Here is a 22512-nt window from a genome sequence, read left to right as displayed (position 1 = left end):
TTTGATTTGATCTTTATATTTTAAGACCATACTAGCTAACCAAAATAACTCACTCATGCTGCCAATAGATTTTTCAGCTTGGAATACTTTAACCACTTCCTGTTGTATGATGTCATACGTGCTCCTAGGTGAAGGCTTTTCCTGTCTCTGATAAACAAGTGATGAGTAAGAACAAATAAGTAACCTGTCTTTGATGGGAACATTGTGGACGGTATAGTTGCAAAGCTCCAAACTGACCTCTAGTGGACAAAATATAGGCTACACCTGAAGTAGATTCAGGACTGCAAGGTACATGGACGATGCCTTGGTTATATTGAAAGGGGGCGTATTTATCGACGATTAGGCTGTGTTTCCTTAACTTGAAAAACTAATAGTTAGGCCTATGCGCCACGTATTAGATTAAAAGTGCTTGGCAACAACCCGCATTTTGGCCCGGGACAGGGTGATGTCATGGAGAGTGATGCAGCAGGATCCTCATCCCGTCCACTGCATCAAACCGGTGCCCGCTGATAGGCTGGTGCACAAAGTTGGGCTGCAGCACAGGTGTGACGTCACCCAATCAGCATCAACATGATGAGTCTCCCTTGGTTTACCCGATCGCCATAAGAATGTAACAACTGCTGAGAGGCGAGTAACACAGTGGTCGCAACCAGGTTGAGGGCACTGTTGTTAGTTGAGACAAAAGGCTGCTATCTGCGTGCACCCAAAAGGCATCATCATGAGGGAGATTGTTCATATCCAGGCCGGGCAATGTGGAAACCAGATTGGTGCGAAGGTAGGTGTTATGTGTATATTTGTCTAGACGCAGAGGTTATTATAGAGCAATCCTTTTTTTTTGTTAGATGTTTACAATTTTGTCCCAACATGAATCGCACTACATTTTCCAAGAGAACAAAATCAGCCATCCAATATTTTGTGGTCATGTTTTTGGACGAATGTCTCGTGGAAATTAGTGTTTCATTTATTCACAACTATAAGATGCCATTAGGTTGATTATGGGTGTGTTGCTTTTGGACTTGGGCTAGGAGCCAAAGGGTCTGCAGTGATGTCGCGCACCTGCGGGGCTGGCGCGTCATGCCGTCGCCAAAAGGAGCTGCGCCATAGCGATAGACTACGCACAACGACCGTCCAGTACTTTTCCATGTCTTGATCAGGTTATAGCCAGATCTCTTAGGTCAAACTATGAAGCATCACGTTTGCATGACCTATTCTCTGTCCCATTTTTAGTTCTGGGAGGTGATAAGTGACGAACATGGCATCGACCCCTCCGGCAGTTACCAAGGTGACAGTGACCTGCAGCTGGAGAGGATTAACGTGTACTACAATGAAGCATCAGGTAAATACATCTCAATTTACTATCTAGATTGGTCTTTAAGTCATCTCTGCATGCATCTAAACAACAGGTCCAAGAAAATAATCAACCATAAACTGAGTGTACAAAACATTAGAAGCACCAGCTCTTTCCAGGTGAAAGCTGTGATCCCTTATTGAAGTTACTTGTTAAATCCTTGAAGTCACTTGTTAAATCCAGTCAATCGGTGTAGATGAACAGGAGGAGACAGGTTAAAGAAGGATTTTTAAGTCTTGAGACAGTTGAGATATTGATTGTGTGTGTGTGTGTGCCTTTCAAAGGGTGATTGAGCAAGACAACATATTTAAGTGCCTTTGACTATTTAAGTGCTTTTTGATATGGTAGTAGGTGCCAGGCGCACTGATTTGAGTGTGTCAAAAACGGCAACGCTGCTGGGTTTTCACGCTCAACAGTTTCCTATGTGTGTATCAAGAATGGTCCACCACCCAGAGTACATCCAGCCAACTTGACACAACTATGGGAAGCATTGGAGTCAACATGGGCCAGCATCCCTGTGGAATGTTTTTAACACCTTGTCAAGTCCATGCCCTAACAAATTGTGTCTGTTCTGAGGGCAAAAGGGGTGCACCTCAATATTAGGAAGGTGTTCCTAATGTTTTGTACACTCAGTGTGCTTTGGCCTTGCCCTAAATAAACTCAGAATAAAAACGATATTCCCTGGTGATGAAAATTGCAGACCTTTTTTGACTTGCAAACTCATGCACTGTAGGCCAAATTTTAAATTGAGAACGTGACATTGTGACCATAATATCTGTCTGGGTGCAGTGGGCCCTGTGGCAGGGCAGGGGAAATGAGGACAGCAGCATTGACCTGTCAATCTCTCTCCCTCCCTCCCTCCCGGTCTCTCTCTTTCTCTCCCTGTATCACCTCTCTCTGCAGCATCATCTCTTTCTCTCTCTGGCTCTCTCTCCGTCTCTTAAGAGCCCGTCGCGGAGGGTTGGCATGTATATATCTGCAGTGAGTGCAGTCTCTGTAAAACCAACCCAACCCTAACGCTTGCCTTCTGTCTGCGTTGGTCTGATTTTTATTTTATTTTATTGCCCAGGCATTTGAAGGTCATGGCCATGCAGAATCCCAACCGTTGTCTCTGTCTCTCTCTCTCATACGGAACAGTCAGTCTCCTATGGCAAACCAGCCAGACTGCAGATTCCGGGGCCTATAGTAGCCTAAATGTCCTGTACTTAGCACCGATCCTATTTCCTGTGCGTGCAATGCTAAGCACTATTGACCTCTCTTGTTAACGTGGCTCTGATTGAATATCTACTCATAGAGAAATGCGCATAGCAGCATGATAAGATGATATGACGATAAGAGAGAAAATGTGTCATGTCTACTGGGAGATGCCATCTTGGTCTGAATGAATTCAGCTTACCTCAGCCTCCTTGGACTGGAGCTAGCAGTTTTTCTGTGCTGCAGTCTGCAAGAGAGGCTGAGTGAGTGAGAGAAAGCGAGAGGGAGAGCCCATCCTCCTTCCCTCCCTAAACCTGATGTCCCTGCCTCTCTCCCCCCCCCCCCACAGGTAACAAGTTTGTCCCCCGGGCCATCCTGGTGGATCTGGAGCCAGGCACCATGGACTCTGTCCGCTCAGGGCCCTTCGGCCAGCTCTTCAGACCAGACAACTTTGTCTTTGGTGAGTAGTGGTTATCCAACCGAGTTCCAGATTGTTTTATGCTATCTTGCCCAACCTGGTCCCAGATCTGTCTGTGCTGTCTTGCCCAATGGGTCATCATCATGTCCTGTCAGCACTTCCATCCTCAACCCACAGCATGTCACGTCTGTGTCAGCATCCACTGTCATCTCCTCTGAAAGCTAAGCTTAGTTTAACTTTGACCTAGATAGACGGTGTGTTCAGTGTGCAACTTTTCTGCAACAGCTCAGCAATGTACCAGGAAGGGAATGCAATGGTCGGTCGAGCGGTTGTCAGGCACAGACAGCTAGCATGGCGCAGCAGAAAATAGGGCATAGACTGCTACTGTTGCAGTGCCCATCAAGATGGGGATATAGAGTTAAATCAAATCCACCCACCACACCTTGCCAATTCTACTGCATAAAGGATAGTTAGGCTACATTCCTCATCCTATTGTATATGCAGACTTCTACACTATAATATTTTAGATCATGGTAATGGTACTCTTGATCATGCTCAATTAAGCTGTTATTGTCCACTCTTAACAAACTGGAATTGTCTCTCTCAATGGAAACTGACAAATAATATGCCCGATGCATTTGCTTGTTAACTGGATAACTGACTTTTCATGCTAATTGATGTGTATTGCTACAGTTGAAGTCGGAAGATTACATAGGTTGGAGTCATTAAAACTTGTTTTTCAACCACAAATTATTAACAAACTATAGTTTTGGCAAGTCGGTTAGGACATCTACTTTGTGCATCACATAAGTCATTTTTCCAATAATTGTTTGGAGACAGATTATTTCACTTATAATTCACAGTATCACAATTCCAGTGGGTCAGAAGTTTACCTACATCAAGTTGACCGTGCCTTTACACAGCTTGGAAAATTCCAGAAAATGATGTCATATCTTTAGAAGCTTCTAATAGGCTAATTGACATAATTTGAGTCAATTGGAGGTGTACCTGTGGATGTATTTCAAGACCTACCTTCAAACTCAGTGCCTCTTTGCTTGACATCATGGGAAAATCCAAAGAAATCAGCCAAGACCTCAGAAAAAAAATGGTAGACCTCCACAAGTCTGGTTCATCCTTGGGAGCAATTTCCAAATGCCTGAAGGTACCACGTTCATCTGTACAAACAATAGTACGCAAGTATAAACACCATGGGTGTTACGGCTTTCTAGGTGGGAAGGAGAGTCAGACCAAAATGTGGCGTGTAGATTGCGATCCATGGTTAATAAACAAACGTAAAACACAAATCAATTAAACACTACAAAACAAAGAATGTAACGAAAACCGAAACAGCCTATACTAGTGTAAAATAAACACAGAACAAGGACATCAGGACACTAAGGACAATCACCCACGAAACACTCAAAGAATATGGCTGCCTAAATATGGTTCCCAATCAGAGACAACGATAAACACCTGCCTCTGATTGAGAACCACTTCAGACAGCCATAGACTTAACTAGAACACCCCACTAAGCTACAATCCCAATACAAACACACCACATACAAAAACCCATGCCACACCCTGGCCTGACCAAATAAATGAAGACAAACACAAAATACTTCGACCAGGACGTGATAGAACCCCCCCCCCCCCCTCAAAGGTGCGGACTCCCGGACGCACACCAAAAACTATAGGGGAGGGTCCGGGTGGGCATCTGTCCATGGTGGCGGCTCCGGCGCGGGACGTGGACCCCACTCTATCAAAGTCTTAGTCCCTCCTCCTCGCGTCCTTGGATAGTCGACCCTCGCCGCCGACCATGGCCTAGTAGTCCTCACCCAGAACCCCACTGGACTGAGGGGCAGCTCGGGACTGAGGGGCAGCTCGGGACTGAGGGGCAGCTCGGGACTGAGAGGAAGCTCAGGCAGGTAGTTGGATCTGGCAGATCCTGGCTGGCTGGCGGATCTGGAAGAGTCTGGCTGACTGGACGATCTGGAAGAGTCTGGCTGACTGGCAGATCTGGAAGGGTCTGGCTGACTGGCGGATCCTGGCTGACTGGCGGATCCTGGCTGACTGGCGGATCTGGAAGAGTCTGGCTGACTGGCAGATCTGGAAGAGTCTGGCTGACTGGCGGATCCTGGCTGACTGGCGGATACTGGCGGATCTGGAAGAGTCTGGCTGACTGGCAGATCTGGAAGAGTCTGGCTGACTGGCGGATCCTGGCTGACTGGCGGATCCTGGCTGACTGGCGGATCCTGGCTGACTGGCGGATCCTGGCTGACTGGCGGATCCTGGCTGACCGGCGGATCCTGGCTGACTGGCGGATCTGAAAGAGTCTGGCTGACTGGCGGATCTGGAAGAGTCTGGCTGACTGGCGGATCTGGAAGAGTCTGGCTGACTGGCGGATCTGGAAGAGTCTGGCTGACTGGCGGATCCTGGCAGACTGACAGATCTGGCTGCTCCATGCTGACTGGCGGCTCTGGCTGCTCCATGCTGACTGGCGGCTCTGGCTGCTCCATACTGACTGACGGCTCTGGCTGCTCCATGCAGACTGGCAGCTCTGGCGGCTTTTTACAGATTGGCAGCTCTGGCGGCTTCTTGCAGATTGGCAGCTCTGGCGGCTTCTTGCAGACTGGCAGCTCTGGCGGCTTCTTGCAGACTGGCAGCTCTGACGGCTTCTTGCAGACTGACAGCTCTGGCATCTCCATGCAGACTGGCAGCTCCTTGCAGACTGGCAGCTCCTTGCAGACTGGCAGCGCCTTGCAGACTGACATCTCTGGCTGCTCCATGCATACTGGCATCTCTGGCTGCTCCATGCAGACTGACAGCTCTGACTGCTCCATGCAGACTGACTGCTCCATGCAGACTGACAGCTCTGACTGCTCCATGCAGACTGACAGCTCTGACTGCTCCATGCAGACTGACAGCTCTGGCTGCGCTGAACAGGCAGGAGACTCAGGCAGCGCTGGACAGGCGGGAGACTCCTGCAGCGCAGGAGAGAAGGAAGGCTCTGGCAGCGCTGGACAGGCGGGAGACTCCTGGAGAGGAGGAAGGCTCTGGCAGCGCTGGACAGGCGGGAGACTCCTGCAGCGCAGGAGAGGAGGAAGGCTCTGGCAGCGCTGGACAGGCGAGGCGCACTGTAGGCCTGATGCGTGGTGCTGGCACTGGTGGTATTGGGCCGAGGACATGCACAGGAAGCCTGGTGCAGGGAGCTGCCACCGGAGGACTGGTGGGTGATTCTGTTACGGCTTTCTAGGTGGGAAGGAGAGTCGGACCAAAATATGGCGTGTAGATTGCGATCCATGTTTAATAAACAAACTTAAACATGAATCAATTACAAACACTACAAAACAAAGAACGTAACGAAAACCGAAACAGCCTCTACTGGTGTAAAATAAACACAGAACAAGGACATCAGGACACTAAGGACAATCACCCACGAAACACTCAAAGAATATGGCTGCCTAGATATGGTTCCCAATCAGAGACAACGATAAACACCTGCCTCTGATTGAGAACCACTTCAGACAGCCATAGACTTAACTAGAACACCCCACTAAGCTACAATCCCAATACAAACACACCACATACAAAAACCAATGCCACACCCTGGCCTGACCAAATAAATGAAGACAAACACAAAATACTTCGACCAGGGCGTGACAATGGGACCACGCAGCCGTCATACTGCTCAGGAAGGAGACGCGTTCTGTCTCCTAGAGATGAACGTACTTTGGTGCGAGAAGAAGTGCAAATCAATCCCAGAACAACAGCAAAGGATCTTGTGAAGATGCTGGTGGAAACGGGTACAAAAGTATCTTTTATCCACAGTAAAAATGAGTCCTAGATCGACATAACCTGAAAGGCCGCTCAGCAAGGAAGAAGCCACTGCTACAAAACCACCATAAAAAAGCCCGACTACGGTTTGCAACTGCACATGGGAAAAAGATTGTACTGTTTGGAGAAATGTCCTCTGGTCTGATGAAACCAAAACAGAACTGTTTGGCCATAATGACAATTGTTATGTTTGGAGGAAAAGGTGGGATGCTTGCAAGCCGAAGAACACCATCCCAACTGTGAAGCACGGGGGTGGCAGCATCATGTGGTGTGTGTGTGTGTGTGTGCTTTGCTGCAGGAGGGACTGGTGTGCTTCACAAAATAGATAGTTTTCCTTTCTCATGATGCCATGTGGATATATTGAAGCAACATCTCAAGACATCAGTCAGGAAGTTAAAGCTTGGTTGCAAATGGGTCTTCCAAATGGACAATATACCCCAAGCATACTTCCAAAGTTGTGGCAAAATGGCTTAAGGACAACAAAGTCAAGGTATTGGAGTGGCCATCACAAATCCCTGAACTCAATCCTATATAACATTTGTGGGCAGAACTGAAAAAGTGTGTGAGCAAGGAGGCCTACAAACCTGACTCAGTTACACCAGTTCTGTCAGGAGGAATGGGCTAAAATTTACCCAACTTATTATGGGAAGCTTGTGGAAGGCTACCCAAAACGTTTGACCAAAGTTAAGCAATTTAAAGGCAATGCTACAGAATACTAATTGAGTGTATGTAAACTTTTGACCAACTTGGAATGTGATGAAAGAAATAAAAGCTGAAATAAATCATTCTCTCCACTATTATTCTGACATTTCACATTCTAAAAATAAACTGACCTAAGACAGGGAATTTTTTATAGGATTAAATGTCAGGAATTGTGGAAAAACTGAGTTTTTTTGTGTAAAAGTAAGTAAACTTCTGACTTCAACTGTAGATGTGTATTAGAACACAAAGGTGTGATGTCTCTAACACAGGTTCACCCTGGGTCTTTCAGGTCAGAGTGGAGCTGGTAACAACTGGGCTAAAGGCCACTACACAGAGGGAGCCGAGCTGGTCGACTCTGTCCTGGACGTAGTCAGGAAGGAGTCTGAGAACTGTGACTGCCTCCAGGGCTTCCAGCTCACCCACTCCCTGGGAGGGGGCACCGGCTCTGGCATGGGCACCCTGCTCATCAGCAAGATCCGCGAGGAGTACCCCGACCGCATCATGAACACCTTCAGCGTCATGCCCTCACCCAAGGTGTCCGACACTGTGGTGGAGCCCTACAATGCCACCCTGTCAGTCCACCAGCTGGTGGAGAACACAGATGAGACCTTCAGCATCGACAATGAGGCTCTCTATGACATCTGCTTCCGTACCCTCAAACTCACCACGCCCACCTACGGAGATCTCAACCACCTGGTGTCGGCCACCATGAGCGGGGTTACCACCTGCCTGCGCTTCCCTGGTCAGCTTAACGCTGACCTCCGCAAGCTGGCTGTTAACATGGTGCCCTTCCCCCGCCTGCATTTCTTCATGCCCGGCTTCGCCCCTCTAACCAGCAGGGGGAGCCAGCAGTACCGTGCCCTCTCCGTGCCCGAGCTCACACAGCAGATGTTTGACGCAAAGAACATGATGGCCGCCTGCGACCCTCGCCACGGCCGCTACCTCACCGTGGCCGCCATCTTCCGCGGGCGCATGTCCATGAAGGAGGTGGACGAGCAGATGCTGAGTGTGCAGAACAAGAACAGCAGCTACTTCGTAGAATGGATCCCCAACAACGTGAAGACGGCCGTCTGCGACATCCCACCCCGCGGCCTCAAGATGTCTGCCACCTTCATCGGCAACAGCACGGCCATCCAGGAGCTGTTCAGGAGGATCTCTGAGCAGTTCACCGCCATGTTCCGCCGTAAGGCCTTCCTTCACTGGTACACCGGAGAGGGTATGGACGAGATGGAGTTTACAGAAGCTGAGAGCAACATGAACGACCTGGTGTCTGAGTACCAGCAGTACCAGGATGCCACCGCTGACGAGATTGGCGAGTACGAAGAAGACGAGCTGGAGGATGAGGAGCAGGATGTCCAGCAGCACCATGATGTCCGCCACTGAGGGATGCCGGGTAGAAGCAGCACAGCAGTCTGTATGTTATATCCACCAGTCATTTTAAATTATCAATAGTTATGGAAGGATAGAGGCGCAGATGAGTTATCGTTGCGTCAAGATATATTATAGCTGTTTAGTCTAAAAACTACTACTAGTGCATTTTCATTGTTTCGATTATGTCTTGAAGACCATAAGTGATATTAGAAACATAACAATTATGTGAGTATTTTAAATGACGTCATTGGTTTTCCAATTCATGCTGTGTCAATAAAACAACTACAGTATTGTCAAAAAACGAGTTTTGTAACATTTACCGCAGAATACATTCTTTGTCGTGAAATAAAATGGTGCTGTCCTATGAATATCTGTAGGCTTTTTTTCATGGGAGTGCTAATCTTATTCAGCAGGTGAGATACAATGAACACTCCAGACTTGGAGTAGGTGTAACCAAAATTCAGTAACTCAGTTCTCCATGCTGTAATGATGATACTGGATGAAAGAGATGTTTTCTGCTTTTAAAATGCAAGGTGAATGTTATTACCATACCCCAAGAAGCTTACTACGTTTTATAGTCTTGTGAGTGTCCTGGGTCATCATGACTGTGTGTCTGTCTGGGACAGGAAACACTTCCTCAAAGACTCAGAGAGAGAAAAGGAATATCTGTTTATTCCTCTTTATCGTGTTTTGATCTGAGAGCTAGTAAATCCGATTAAAGGGCTGGCCAGACTTGGCAGCTGTTAGACTATAGAGTTAAACGTGTGGAGAAGTAGAGCACTCTCCATATACAAACGTATACGACCAACAATTTACTGACTCGCACAAACAATGACGACATCATTAGGCCGCTCTTTCAATGCCTCAATATTTTGGCTAATAATTAAGACAAAGTACCAAGGTTTGGACATATAAGCCTAATCAGATCTTCACATTGGTTCAGCACAATATCACGCCTTTATTCAACCTGTTCAATTTGCTTGTTATCATTTACAACAAGGTCCTTGGTCGAATATGAATTGCAAGGGCTAGAAAGGCTCACTGCCAAGAGTTTCGACTTACGTTAGAGGTACAGTAAATAACGGTTACATTCTTCATTGCGCCGAGTTCCATAAATACTTGAAGACTGAAGAATTCTGCAACTGATATTCTATTTGGACAGAAAGCGTCTAAAAAGTCTGACCAGGAGGAATGCTGCCAGTGTTCAAGTTGCCAACGTGTTAAAATGACGTCTTATGTTTTCACATTCAGACAACTGGGTCGGAAGATGCTCTTGTCGAATACATCATACATTGAATGAATGTGTGACTACCAAGGAGGACCTATCAGAAACGTATTCATTAGAAACCAATAGGATCACCCAAAACGACAGGTTAGGCCAGGGTGAAGTTATGGTTAGAATTAGAATTGTGTCGGGGTGTGGATTTGAAGTTAGGGTTAGAATCATTGCTAATGTTTGATATGCCAATGATGACACCTAGTGGAGTGTTACTGCAATTGAGTATATGCTAAGGACTCAGGCTTTGAAGCCAAATAAGTAATAACACTCCAAGGAAGAGAATATTCCCTGAGATAAACCGACTTGCTCTTGTATATTTTTCACACCATTTCCAACGAGATATTTCGTTACGTTCTCAGTGCCTTTTGAGATAGAGTGATTAAAAACCACTCAAAGTCAAATCAAAGTTCACGGTCGTGTACGCAGATTTGAAGATGTTACCGTGGGTTCAGCGTAAAATGCTTGAGTTTCACCTGTATTGTCTTCTGTGCCTGTGCGCTGTCTCCTTCATCTGAAGCTATTCTGTGAAAAACTATTGCCATTGTTCTTTTTTGTTACGGAAGTGTATGTTATTAAAAATAAGAGTTACCTGGAGATAGGTCGGACCTCTCTGAAATTAAAATGGATGGCCCTCCCTGCAGCAAAATATATTACAACCAAACCCTCCCCTATAACTGAAATAATAATTAAAACATACAGTGAATAGCAGAGAACATGCCTACCGTTTACCCTCACTTCTAGGACAAACCAGAAACTTAGATAGGCCTATGCACTTTTAGGCATTGTTCTTCGCCCTGTAAGTATTTGCAGAAATTTTGATAGCTCACAGGGCTGCGGGCCAGAAGGTTGTGGGTTCTCAGACCACCATGCACCACGCACAAGAGTAGTGGTGGAAATATCTGCTTTACAATAAAAGCATTGCATGAATCTATCATTCTATTTGCGGGTCTGTAAAAAATGAATGCATTTCTACGTCATTTTACATGGCTAGAGACTTTAGCAGAATAATTTTTTATACCACACAAATTACCGAAATTACAGGCTAAGAATGGACAGAGAGATAGACCTATGCATTCATCTTATCATCTTTCTCCAATGCCAAATCAGTGTGTCTTGTTTGCAAATAAACCGTTTTCAAATCATTATGCATGGTACTATCAAAAGTTCGGCCTTCCTTCCCACCAACCGACGCATTTTTTTAAATAGTTGGAACTGCTAGCTACTCTTATTCTGTGGCATAACCCAACGGGAGATGGTCACAAGTACTTCCGTAAAAACGGTCTGTTAAAACATCTTATATTTTACAGAAAGGGAATAGCTCAATCAGGTGATAGCGACAGAATAAGATTACTTTACAAGCAAAGCACGTTTTTTGTCTCCTCGGCTGTAGAAGGTTGTGGCTCAGCCAATGATTGTCATAGAATCTTAAGGAGGATATCCACATATACATTCAGAGTCATGTCTTTCCCAGGTATTTAACAATTTGTTGCTAGCATAAAGCATCATGGACCAAAGTGCTGTTATAGATCACATTATATAATCAGATCTATTTTATTTTATTCCAAATCCTAAACTAACAAGGTCAGGCGTATGCTTTTTGCTATGGCATGATACCCATAACCTCTCATACCCCCTCCCCTCTCTTCCTGGTTTTACTTCACTGACATATATAGCATAATAACCAATTCAATCTAAAACACAGAGGAAAATAGAAATGTCATCAATTGCAAATTACATGACCCTCCCCTAGACTAGACTTAAACACCACTAAACCCTCCAACTGACTGAAATTGAAAAACAATGAGCCTCCCCCATTTTCCTCCAGGGTCCCATTCTGTCCCTGCCCTAAAGTAACCTGGCAACAGTACTTGCATTACTCCTTTGTTGCCCATTGCTTACAGCAACAGTTGAGATTGCTCTTTCCCCCCCTTCTCATTATATTGTTCTGTATTGTGAGTCCAGCACTATAATCATGCACTTCGGGTCCATGCACAGTAGCAAGTCAGAACTGGTTTCAAACATCCTTATCGAATCAAATAGAACTATAGACCTAACATTCTCCTGGTAATTCACCTGTGATAAGTGTTCCTGTCAGACTTCCGTAGGCTGACTCAGAAACAACTCTGAAAGATCAAAAGATACTCCCATTGCATTCTTGGAGGGGGCAGGTGGGAGGTGAGTCAATATTTCACTGAAAACTGGTAAAGACTTGTTGAGTCCCCTTTTGTTTTTGTGGATGAGCAGTGACAACGTCTGAGATTACATAAGGTATGTAAACATGTCGAGGTGTGATACAGGAGTGATAATATAAAACGGGATTTTCCACTCTCTCTCCCCAGAAGAACCACTTACAGTACCAGGGTAGAAAGGATCTCTTTCCAGTCACATGACTATAGCATATGGGTCAATATTAAACCTTAACACATGACTAACAGAGCGTGTATGTTATCACTCAAGTTTTATTGTTACTCTCAAAACATTTTATCAAACATTTTGATACAGAATGAGACACACAGCAGGAAAATCCCTTATATTGCCACAAAGCATTATATGTGAAATAACTGGCAAAAAATATCAGTAGCATTAAAAGCAACATCTGTGTCATACTTCAATGCATATCAGTGCATAATAAGCCAACCTCATGGTAAATATCCTACGTAATCTCTATTTTTATATTGCATGAACGGAAAAAAATATATGCAACAATTTAAAATCCATTTTCTGTAAATGATATTAACTTGGCATCAATAACACACTTTTTTTTATCATGGGATAAGTTAATGCATATGAGGCCAAACGGCAAAAACAAGGCACTATTTGGCTTAAAATGTAAACTATTTACAATAGAAAAATAGGATCTGTTTGAGGGGTCCCACACTTCTATGTCACAATATTTTTGTATGTACCGTTTGTACAACTGTAACATTGGAAACATTGGCCTACTCAACTATGAATTAGATCAAGAATTGACCATCCCAGAAAGAAAAGCTAAATCAAAGATACAGAAAGATTTTGTTACATGAACAAATAATACATCATCCACCACAGCCACAGATTTATCAATTCATCATATCAAGGATGAAATACCCGCTGGTAATCGTAATAAAGCACATCGCTCCAGTAAAAACTAAAATCATTATAAAACAGTAGTGTTAACAGTCAGTAGATTATTCATGAATCATTTCAGACCAGCAGAGAGCACCAATCCCTCTGTCTCTCCCTTGACTGTTGTTTCATTGACTAAAAAGAAAACATCTCTTTAACACCCACAGTGACTTGGCTGTACTGTTATGTTTTCAAGCAAATGTGAGGTTGTTTTTCTACGCTATAGTACTGGTCTCAGTGTATTTCTCAGTGACAGAGGATTTCTCCTCTTGCACCACAGCGGTGTGGCTCCTGCTACGTGGTGCAGCCGTAGGCATGGGTGTGGTGGTGACTGTGACAGCAGCAGCAGAGGCCTGATTTGACCCCATCGAGCCACACAGGGAGCTGGAGGTCAAGGTGGAAGCACCCCTCTGACCTATCACCTCTACACTATGACCACCTGAGGAAAAGGTGGAGGATGACCCCTGGCCTCTCTGCAGGGTGACCTGGGGTGCCCATAAGCCTGCACTGCCCCCTACTGCCAAGGCTGGCCCGGACCCGCTCTCAACAACCAGCACTTTCCTAGAACCCTGTGAGAAGCTTCCTCCTGGCGAGAGATGGCCTCCTCCAATCATGGTCTGCCCTGCCCCCTGTAGAATCTGGCCTCCCTGCGTAATGGTTTGGCTCGCCTCTGTAATAACGTGACCTCCCCCAGTAATAGTCTGGCCGGCTCCTTGTAAGAACTGGCCTCCGCCCATAACGACATGACCATGGCCTCCCCCACCACCACCCACCCCCATCTGCTTCTCTACTAGCAGCATACCCTGAGAACCATGGAGCCCTCCTGTCTGCACCATCCCCTGACCGGTCCCTACCCCCACATGGCCTACCGCCTGCTGGGCATGGACATAACCACCTCCTTCTCTCTGCTCCACCAGCAACAACTGGGGCTGAGGCTCCACCATGTACATGGTGGGGGCAGCGGCATAGTACATGGTGGGCTGCTGGATGAGGACGGTCTGCCTGGGGATCACCACGTTCTCCTGGATATGAGACCTGGGGATGGTGACTGATCCCTGGTCCCGAGTAATCAGGCTCTCCTGTCGGGGGACAGAGGTGGTGGAGGTGGTGACGGAGGTGTTCAGGGTATTGACATTGAGAGCAGTATTTCTGCTGACCTCTGTGTGAATGGATGTGGTAGGTCTAGGATGAGTGGGTGACACAGACACATTGACAGTCTCCGCCTCCATAGTTATCGACCCCTGGCAGATCTGGGCCAGGGTCTTGAACTTGTGCCCCAGGTCGTCGAGGAAGTCCAAGTCATCATCAGCCCCCAGTAGACTGCAGCAGCCCACAGACCCTACCGGTGACCCCTGACCTTCATAGTCGTAAATCAGCAGGGCATCTCTCTGTTCGTTGATCTGCGCAGTGTGATTGGCTTTCTGCAAAGGTAATTTGATAGGGACAGATTTATTAAGACAATGACTGAATTTAATCAAAATGGCTACAATAACACTGCCCCTAAACTCATATGTCAAAGGAGTAGTCCAAGAAGTTGGATGATGTAAGATACTCACTGCAGAGTAGTACTCCTCTAGGACTTCCTCAGAGAGTGCCATCCCGTCGTAAGCACTAGCAGGAAATCTGGAGAACATTGAGTGTTCATGATGTTCTGTCATGATTCCTCCGCCCATGCCATAGTCCACCTCTAATCTGCCACTGGGCTGGTGGAAGCCATGGTACTGTTGGTTCGCTCCTGTGAACATTGAGGATGAGGTGAAGCCGTTCCCTGACACGCCTCCTGCTGCTCCTCCTATCTCCCCTACTCTTCCTATGAATCCCGCATTTCCCCCGTACTTCCCTACATTCACAGTTTTGATGGGGCCATGCTCCACCTCCACGGGAACGTTCAGGAGAGGAACTTCCTGTGAGGGGGAATGCGTGGGTTAATCAGAGGAGGGAATTTCAGAGCAATACAAATTTCAACTTGAGCCATAATGGAACATAACATGTATTTTTCTTATTCACTCACTCTAGAATATTTTCATGTCATCCATTGGCAGTGCCGTTATGTATAAAATACCTTGTCTTCTCCTTGTCCTTCAGTGTGATATGCAATCAGGTGTTCTTTAGTGTCAACCGGGATGGACTTAAAGTCTCCAATGGCCGCTGCTCCTCCACATAGACAGAACAGCAGCAGGAGAGGAACCACTGTGAACCAACATTCCACATTTCAACTCATGAACACAAGACAAAAGCACAAGACATGTTGCTAGGTGAGAGACCTGGATGTCTTCCCACTGGGCACAGACGTCAATTCAACATCTATTCTACGTTGGTTCCACGGTAAACAATGTTGATTCAACCAGTGCGTGCCCTGTGGGTTGGCTTAAAGGCCTGTTGTGGACATGACTCATCAATGACTTGTCTTGGTCATCTTACTAATCACTCAAAGCATGCTGAAACAGGTGTAGTTTTACGAGCATGATGAAGCAGTCTCTCCTTCCTAGATTCTTATCAGGTAAGCAGTCTGAGGAAGCCAATGAGTATGAAGATAACAGAGGGTCTACTCACGCAGCAGCAGCAGGAGGCCCAGGAGGAGCAGCAGGATGGCAGGCGCTCCTAACGTGATGTCAGTGCCCGTCTGCCGCTCGATGCAGACCTTATTGACCTGATCACAGGTACACACAACCACATTCAGAACCTGGGTGTCAGCACAGGCCTTCCCCTGCTGGTCACTGATCTCCACAGCAACCTTGTAGTAACCTGGCCACATGTGGGCATGGTCTCGTAAAATGGCAGTGGTGGCTAAAAGAGACATGAAAGAGAAAATACAAAATGAATTATACAAATTGTAAAATTAAATCTATCATACAACATACAACAAGATATCATTTAAGTTCAGTTTAAGACTGCACTTTTAAAAACAAGCTCAACAAAATAACTCCAAAACAGTCCCTTTGTGAGAAGCTTGTCTATCTGCTTCCTACATGCCAAACCTAAATGTCCTCGACTAGGCTGTTACCATTGAGGTGCTCCACCATCCAGTTCTGTTTGCTGTCGTCCTGAATCACTCTGAACTTGAAGGGAGCTCCGTTGGGGAAGGCATCCCCATCCACAGCTGTAACGTACACAGCTGTATCCCCCAGACACATGGTCGTAGTCGGAGCTGTCAGCGTGGGACAGTGGTCGTTAAAGTCTTCCACCTGGATGGCTATTGTCCCTGTGGCCGTTTTGGATGGCAGATCTGGACACCAAAAGAAAATACAGAATTAGATACAGACCTGACTTGTTCTCTTTTAGCTTCTTGTGGAGCAAAGGTCCTAGAGTGCATCTCCAACTACAACTGTTCTGGATAGATTTCTTGACTTAATTCCATATATTACAGAATGGCATTAGGACCAATTGATTATTACTATGGGTACTTGCCCGTTGTGATGGCTATTATCTTGGCGTAGTATGTTCCATTGACCAGGTATTTGGACTCCCGGTCAGGCAGTTTGTTCAGCTTGATCTCCGCTGTCTTTTCATCTATGATCAGCCAGTGGTCTTCGTCATATATTTTGGCATACCTGAGAAGATGATCATGACAACGGCACGCGATCGGGATGAAATTAAAAGATTCTATAGTACTGTATGATGGAGATTAACACAACACAACATCACACCACATAATCTTCAACCCCAATAAAACAATATGAAAACATCTGGGACCTCACCTGACATTGGTAGCGATCTGTAATGTGTCGCTGTCGATGGCTGTGTAGGTCGTGATAACCTTGTTAATGGTGACCAAGCTGGAGTCCTCAGAGATGGTCACCACTTTAACCGTTGGCTTGAATTTGGGGCCCTCTTTCTGGTTGATCACGTTGATCTTGATGGGGTAAGTCTTACCACCGCCCGTGATGGCTTCTCCCATAACCCCTCCTCCTCCTATGGATCCACTCGTAGAGGAGGAGCCAAAGTAGTACTCTGCTTTGTTGGAAACACGTATGGTAAGGTTGAGCACTTTCAGCTCCTCATAGTCCAGTGCCTTTAGATTCAAACGAAAGGGAATAAACAGTAGAATCAGTCAAGTGATACAAACAATGTTGGAATAAGGTGAGAAAAATAGTAGTTACAATCCGCTGGGCACAGACGTCATTTCAACATCTAGTTTTGATATATAGTACATTTGGTTGAGCTGTCAACTAACGTGAAATCAACAATAAATGTCTCCATGCCATTGGATTTAGGATTAAAAATGGAAATCCAATCAGTTTTCCATGTTGATTCAACGTCATGACATTGCATTTTTTGTTGTTGAAATGAAGTGGAAACTATTTTGATTCAACTAGTTTTTGCCCAGTGGGGACACTGAGGCTGGAATTCAATCTAAAAGAGAATGTTAACTGTCCTTCGATTCAATTCTAGCCGCAGAGTCAATCTCTTACCTTGGTTATCCATATAATGCCTTCGTTGGTCTTAGCGTCTGTGGTGATGTTGAAGTAGCCGGCCTCATTGCCTGTGATGATGGTGAACACAGACAGCCAGTTCTCAGTGTACATCAGATCCAGATCAATGGCTTTGATCCTCAGTACTTCCACACCGACCGTGTTCTCCTCCACACTGCCCTCGTACTGCAAACACACATACACACATCATAAAGGTCATACAGCCCAGGAACATATTGCAGTGAATTTGGGGAGTCCAGCAACTGTCAACCCAACACCGTAGCCAAGGGATCTGAACCTATTGACGTTAAGTGTTAGGTTAAGGTTGCTACAATATAATACATATTATTCCCTATTATGCTGAATAGAAAATAGAAAAGTAGTGGAGGTTTTGTCCTTACAGATTCTTTCTCCAGGGTGGGGATGTTGTCATTGATGTCCAGGATTTTAATCACAACTTCTGCTGTTCCTGTGTTTCCTCCGAATGCTCCGTTCATGTCTGAACCTTTTACAGTCAGGGTGTAGGTGTCTTGAGTCTAGACAACCAGGAAATACAATGGAGCTTACAGTCACTTACAGTTACTCAAATATTGACCAAATGGCCACTGAAAGTGTCACATAGATGCTCACATAGATGCACTGTGTACTGTATAATAGTATACCAAGGCATCTCTCTCACCTCTCTGTCCAGTGTAGCCCTGCGAACCAGTATCTCTCCAGTCTGGTAGTTGATGGTGAACATCTTATCTGAAGCACTCTTCTCCACTATGCTGTAGTAAATCTTAGAGTGTAGAGTGTTCACTTCATCCGCATCTGTGGCAGTCACTTTCATGACAACGGTCTCTGGAATTGACCAAGGGGAAGGTTTACTTGTGCAGCATAGCAGTACTATACTGTGGTATTATTACTATTCATTTTACTACTACTACTACTACTATTGTATCACTACTGTCACTATTCTACTGATTACACTGGTACCAGCAATATTAGTACAACAGCTGCTACAACTTCAACCATTACCACTACTCTGACTACCAACTCTGATAGAAACATATACAATAGTTGGAAACTACTGTACATGCCTGCAGCACTGGACTCATTGACGGATCCAGATTGGCCAAAAACGAACACTGGTTGGCAGTCATTCTGGTCCTCAACAAAAATATTCAGTTCAATGTCCTTCTCTGCACGGCTTCCATTGTTGTACTTCGCTACTCCAAGTAACTAAAAGAGACCATGATAGAACAACATATTTTGTATTCATTTCTTACATTTTGAGCACAAGCATTCAACACCTTGGATTAGATTTTAGTGGGTAGCTTACATGGTAGGAAGCGATCTCCTCTCTGTCCAGAATGCCGTTGATTTTGACAAGGCCTTTATCTGGGATGACGGTGAATAAGTTCGTGGGGTTTTGGTCTGCACCGATCCCGGTCAGTGAGTACGTCACTCTTGACGTGTACTGCTCATCAGAACGAATCTGGCACAGACACACATTCCAATCAGCCAAGATAGTAAAACACCATTGTTATTGTAATAGTATTCATATAGCAGCCTCATTTGTCCAAAGAAAAATGCAGTAACATGAGGCCCCTATCGAACACTTCACAGTCTATATTTATACAGCTGGATTATGGTCACCAAGAATGACCCTAAATGCAGATACAATGTGTTATAAGCATCGGGAGAATAGCTAGGTTGGTACACTACAACGCTATAATGTTATTTTATTGCCAAAATGTTTTTAGTTTTTTTCAATATAGCTTTCATGTCAAGGTATAGGTATGACACTATAGATCAATGAATTGTATGTCTGAGTTCTAGAAAAGCAGGCATACAACAATATTTGTTGAGAGACTTCATATTTTGTTTGTAGCCTGAACCATTCCTCAGCTAGAATGACTGTACGTGCCCACACATTGGGCTTGTATCTCTGAGCAGCTTGTTCACAACACATACATCTTTATTTGTATTTATTTGTATCACTTGTTAAACGAAACCTCATTCTCTGAGCAACTGTATTAGTATAAAAATAATAAACAATATATATATATTTTTTAGCATACAATGTAACTCAGTATTTGTATTATTCATTTTACAGTATATTTTTGCTCATCTTTATCAAGGGTGCCGATCATTAGACCTGACTGTATGTCATGCTCCAGACATGGTCTTATGGTAGTCGGAAACATCTGAACCGCTCTACGAGTTTGACTAAGAGACGAGCTCATACCTTTGCGATGTACTCCCTGTTCCTGTAATCTACATTCTCCTTCAAGTTCTTAGGAGGAATGATCCATTCTCTCTTCTGTCTTCTCAGGTTCAGCCCGCCGCTTTCTACTGCCACCACACATATAAACTACGGAGAAAAACACAACAAATAACGTTGACTCCTCATTGAACATTACGGTAATAACACTGTAATACCAATGTATCTCTTCGAAATCACGCAACACTGTACAAGTTGTACAAAAACGTATATTTTCTAGCACAGTAGTTATAGCTTAATGTAACTAAGTGTGCTGTGCACAGCTCCATGTCATGATTGTTTCCTCGGTGTCTGTTCCACTGTACCGATTAATGTGTGTGGTTTCTTCACAGGCCAAATTATAATTGCATGTTTAGGCCTGTTCATAATGAAAACCATATGACATGCATACTTACAATTATATAGCTTTAGGCAATTAGGCCAATTAGTTTTCGTTCACAATCACAAGGCCTACAAAAGGAAGCTGGATCTAATTCAGTTTATGAAAGAAAAAAACATATTACGTATGCTGAGGACCAATGAAAATATCTCACTAATTCATTTCACAACGTTTAAAGGAGAACGTTGTAATAGTGATATCACTGTCGATATAGTGGGTGTCGGTATCATTTTTTGTTTTTAAAATCTGAGCTAAAACTGACATTGACCAGATGTGGTCTGACATTCTGTAGGCTATGACTCCCTGGAGAACCACTACGCAGCTAAACACTTTTTCTTCTCATGTTGTCCGTAGTCGTTGTCACTTGCACGCAAACAATGACAGAGAAATTGTAATTAAATGACGGGATAGAGAGTAAGCACTCTCTTCTTGTCGGTTTAAGGGATGGCTACAATGCTAAAAAAAAGAAAACAGTAAATTAATTCGAGATATAAACTGTATTTCTGAGATTGACGCTTAAATCTACTTGAGCAGTGCCACACCCCAAAAAGAGAGAACTGTTATAAATGTTAGGGTATATCATTATCAACACCTGTTACGATATGAAACGTATTATTCTTTACTTACCGTTAGTATGAACGGCAACAATATAACAACAGTTTCTACACGGGCCATTGCAATTCAGTAAAACGTTCTCCTCTTGAAGTACAATGCTTTAAATCCGCGGTTAGTATTTTCTATTCTGCATTGGACTTTGGCCTCTTCGAAGGTGTAGGCACAACTTTTCTGAGATTATACAAACTGCAATAGGCGGCGCCTCGACTAGTTTCACCACAGCACATATGCTGATTACAAGAAACGCCAATCGAGGCGAAACTAGGGAGGGAATATTTGTGGCCAGTCCCGACAGGGAAAGCTATTATTATTGTGTTGAAAATTAAATATAAACTATTACAATCTCATGTACAACACACATCACAATATATTGACCAACATTGTTTTGATTTCTTTAGTAGTCCAAAACTGCAGCTAATGCATCCACAATCATTAATATTTTATAAAATGTTAGGACACCATCTTGTGTTTAGTGCTTTCTCATTCAGGTGAAAAACCTCATTCGGGGATGTGAGATTCCCAAATCTCTGTTTCTGCTAGGAAGGACTACACTCAGAACTTGAAAGACACTCCTAATGTTTACATTTTCAACAGTCTTTAGCCTGGTAATAAATTGATTCACCTAATTAAATAGTATTGCAGTGTGCCTGTCTGTGTGTGTGCCTGTGAGAGAGAGAGAGACAGACAGACAGGGACAGATTAAGAAAGTGTACTGATAAAAGAAAACAATTCCACTTTTGCATATGTTTCCAAATTACAAGGAACTACTTAATGGTCTTTGGGGAGTAGGGCGGTTGATTTCATCTTTCATCTGGACTGATAAAACTATGGTTTTATTATGTGTGCAGTCTGTCTTCATACAGTAAAAGTCCATCAGGTCCCTTTATGAAAAAAATGCATTCAGAGTACAGTATAACTGCAGTACACTGCAGTATAACTGTAGTTCGAGTGCAGTATAACTACAATTCAACTACCAAACACTCCAGTTATTCAGTAATTACTGCGTCCAAAATAATACAGTCAACTGCAGTTACTGCACTTTTACTGCAATTTCAAAACTGCAATCTTTTTTTGTAAGGGGTGGATTGCAGTGTGGATTGGGGGTGGATTGCACATTGAGACACGGTGTCACGCCCTGACCTTAGTTATCTTTATTATTTTGGTTAGGTCAGGGTGTGGCGAGGGTGGTATGTGTGTTTTTGCTTCTCTAGGGTTTTTTGTATATCTATGGGGTTTTGGTTTGTCTAGGTAAATGCAGGTTGATGGTGGCCTGAATTGGTTCCCAATCAGAGGCAGCTGTTTATCGTTGTCTCTGATTGGGGATCCTATTTAGGTTGCCATTTTCCATTTTGGTTTTGTGGGTTATTGTCTATGTGTAGTTGCCTGTCAGCACTCGTGTCTTATAGCGGCACGGTTGTGTGGTCTCCTCGTTATGACGAACGTGACACACGGATGCTAGGGATGTTGCAATCCCAACCAAGTGAGAACCTAAGGGAAGGGTGAGGGAGGCAGGATGACAAGATAGAAGGGCAGGACTTCAACAGAAATTATTATTCAATGTTTTTCCTTAATGTGCACCCTGGCCG

General features: G+C 44.6%; 2 protein-coding genes across 2 annotated transcripts; one reads left to right on the top strand and one right to left on the bottom strand.

Moving 5' to 3' along the window:
• Window positions 1–557: 557 nt before the first annotated feature.
• On the top strand, window positions 558–9168 carry LOC135558788 (tubulin beta-2A chain-like). The gene is made up of 4 exons (XM_064992922.1): window positions 558–775; window positions 1228–1336; window positions 2892–3002; window positions 7786–9168. The coding sequence occupies exons 1-4, from the start codon at window positions 719–721 to the stop codon at window positions 8877–8879; spliced, it is 1371 nt and encodes a 456-aa protein (XP_064848994.1). The 5' UTR covers window positions 558–718; the 3' UTR covers window positions 8880–9168.
• Window positions 9169–12587: 3419 nt separating this feature from the next.
• On the bottom strand, window positions 12588–21136 carry LOC135558787 (desmoglein-2-like protein). Its single transcript, XM_064992921.1, has 14 exons — window positions 20939–21136; window positions 19897–20022; window positions 18988–19143; window positions 18746–18887; window positions 18343–18506; window positions 18065–18199; window positions 17664–17849; window positions 16950–17263; window positions 16660–16802; window positions 16256–16477; window positions 15805–16038; window positions 15314–15441; window positions 14808–15155; window positions 12588–14672 (listed from the first exon to the last, which is right to left on the bottom strand). Exons 1-14 carry the CDS (start codon window positions 20984–20986, stop codon window positions 13467–13469), a joined length of 3552 nt encoding a protein of 1183 aa, XP_064848993.1. The 5' UTR covers window positions 20987–21136; the 3' UTR covers window positions 12588–13466.
• Between the last annotated feature and the right edge of the window lie 1376 nt (window positions 21137–22512).

Source organism: Oncorhynchus masou, chromosome 17 (genome assembly GCF_036934945.1).
Source record: "Oncorhynchus masou masou isolate Uvic2021 chromosome 17, UVic_Omas_1.1, whole genome shotgun sequence".
Lineage (NCBI taxonomy): Eukaryota > Metazoa > Chordata > Actinopteri > Salmoniformes > Salmonidae > Oncorhynchus > Oncorhynchus masou.
This window is presented reverse-complemented; position numbering and strand designations above follow the sequence as displayed.

Coding starts and splice junctions, on each gene's coding strand:
- LOC135558787 (XM_064992921.1), bottom strand. CDS start 20,986: ATGGCCCGTGTAGAAACTGTTGTTATATTGTTGCCGTTCATACTAACG. Junction 15,442..15,804: donor GGGCCTCCTGCTGCTGCTGC/GTGAGTAGACCC, acceptor GTTGGTTCACAG/TGGTTCCTCTCCTGCTGCTG. Junction 14,673..14,807: donor TAGAGGAGTACTACTCTGCA/GTGAGTATCTTA, acceptor TTACCTTTGCAG/AAAGCCAATCACACTGCGCA.
- LOC135558788 (XM_064992922.1), top strand. CDS start 719: ATGAGGGAGATTGTTCATATCCAGGCCGGGCAATGTGGAAACCAGATT. Junction 776..1,227: donor GAAACCAGATTGGTGCGAAG/GTAGGTGTTATG, acceptor TCCCATTTTTAG/TTCTGGGAGGTGATAAGTGA. Junction 3,003..7,785: donor ACCAGACAACTTTGTCTTTG/GTGAGTAGTGGT, acceptor TGGGTCTTTCAG/GTCAGAGTGGAGCTGGTAAC.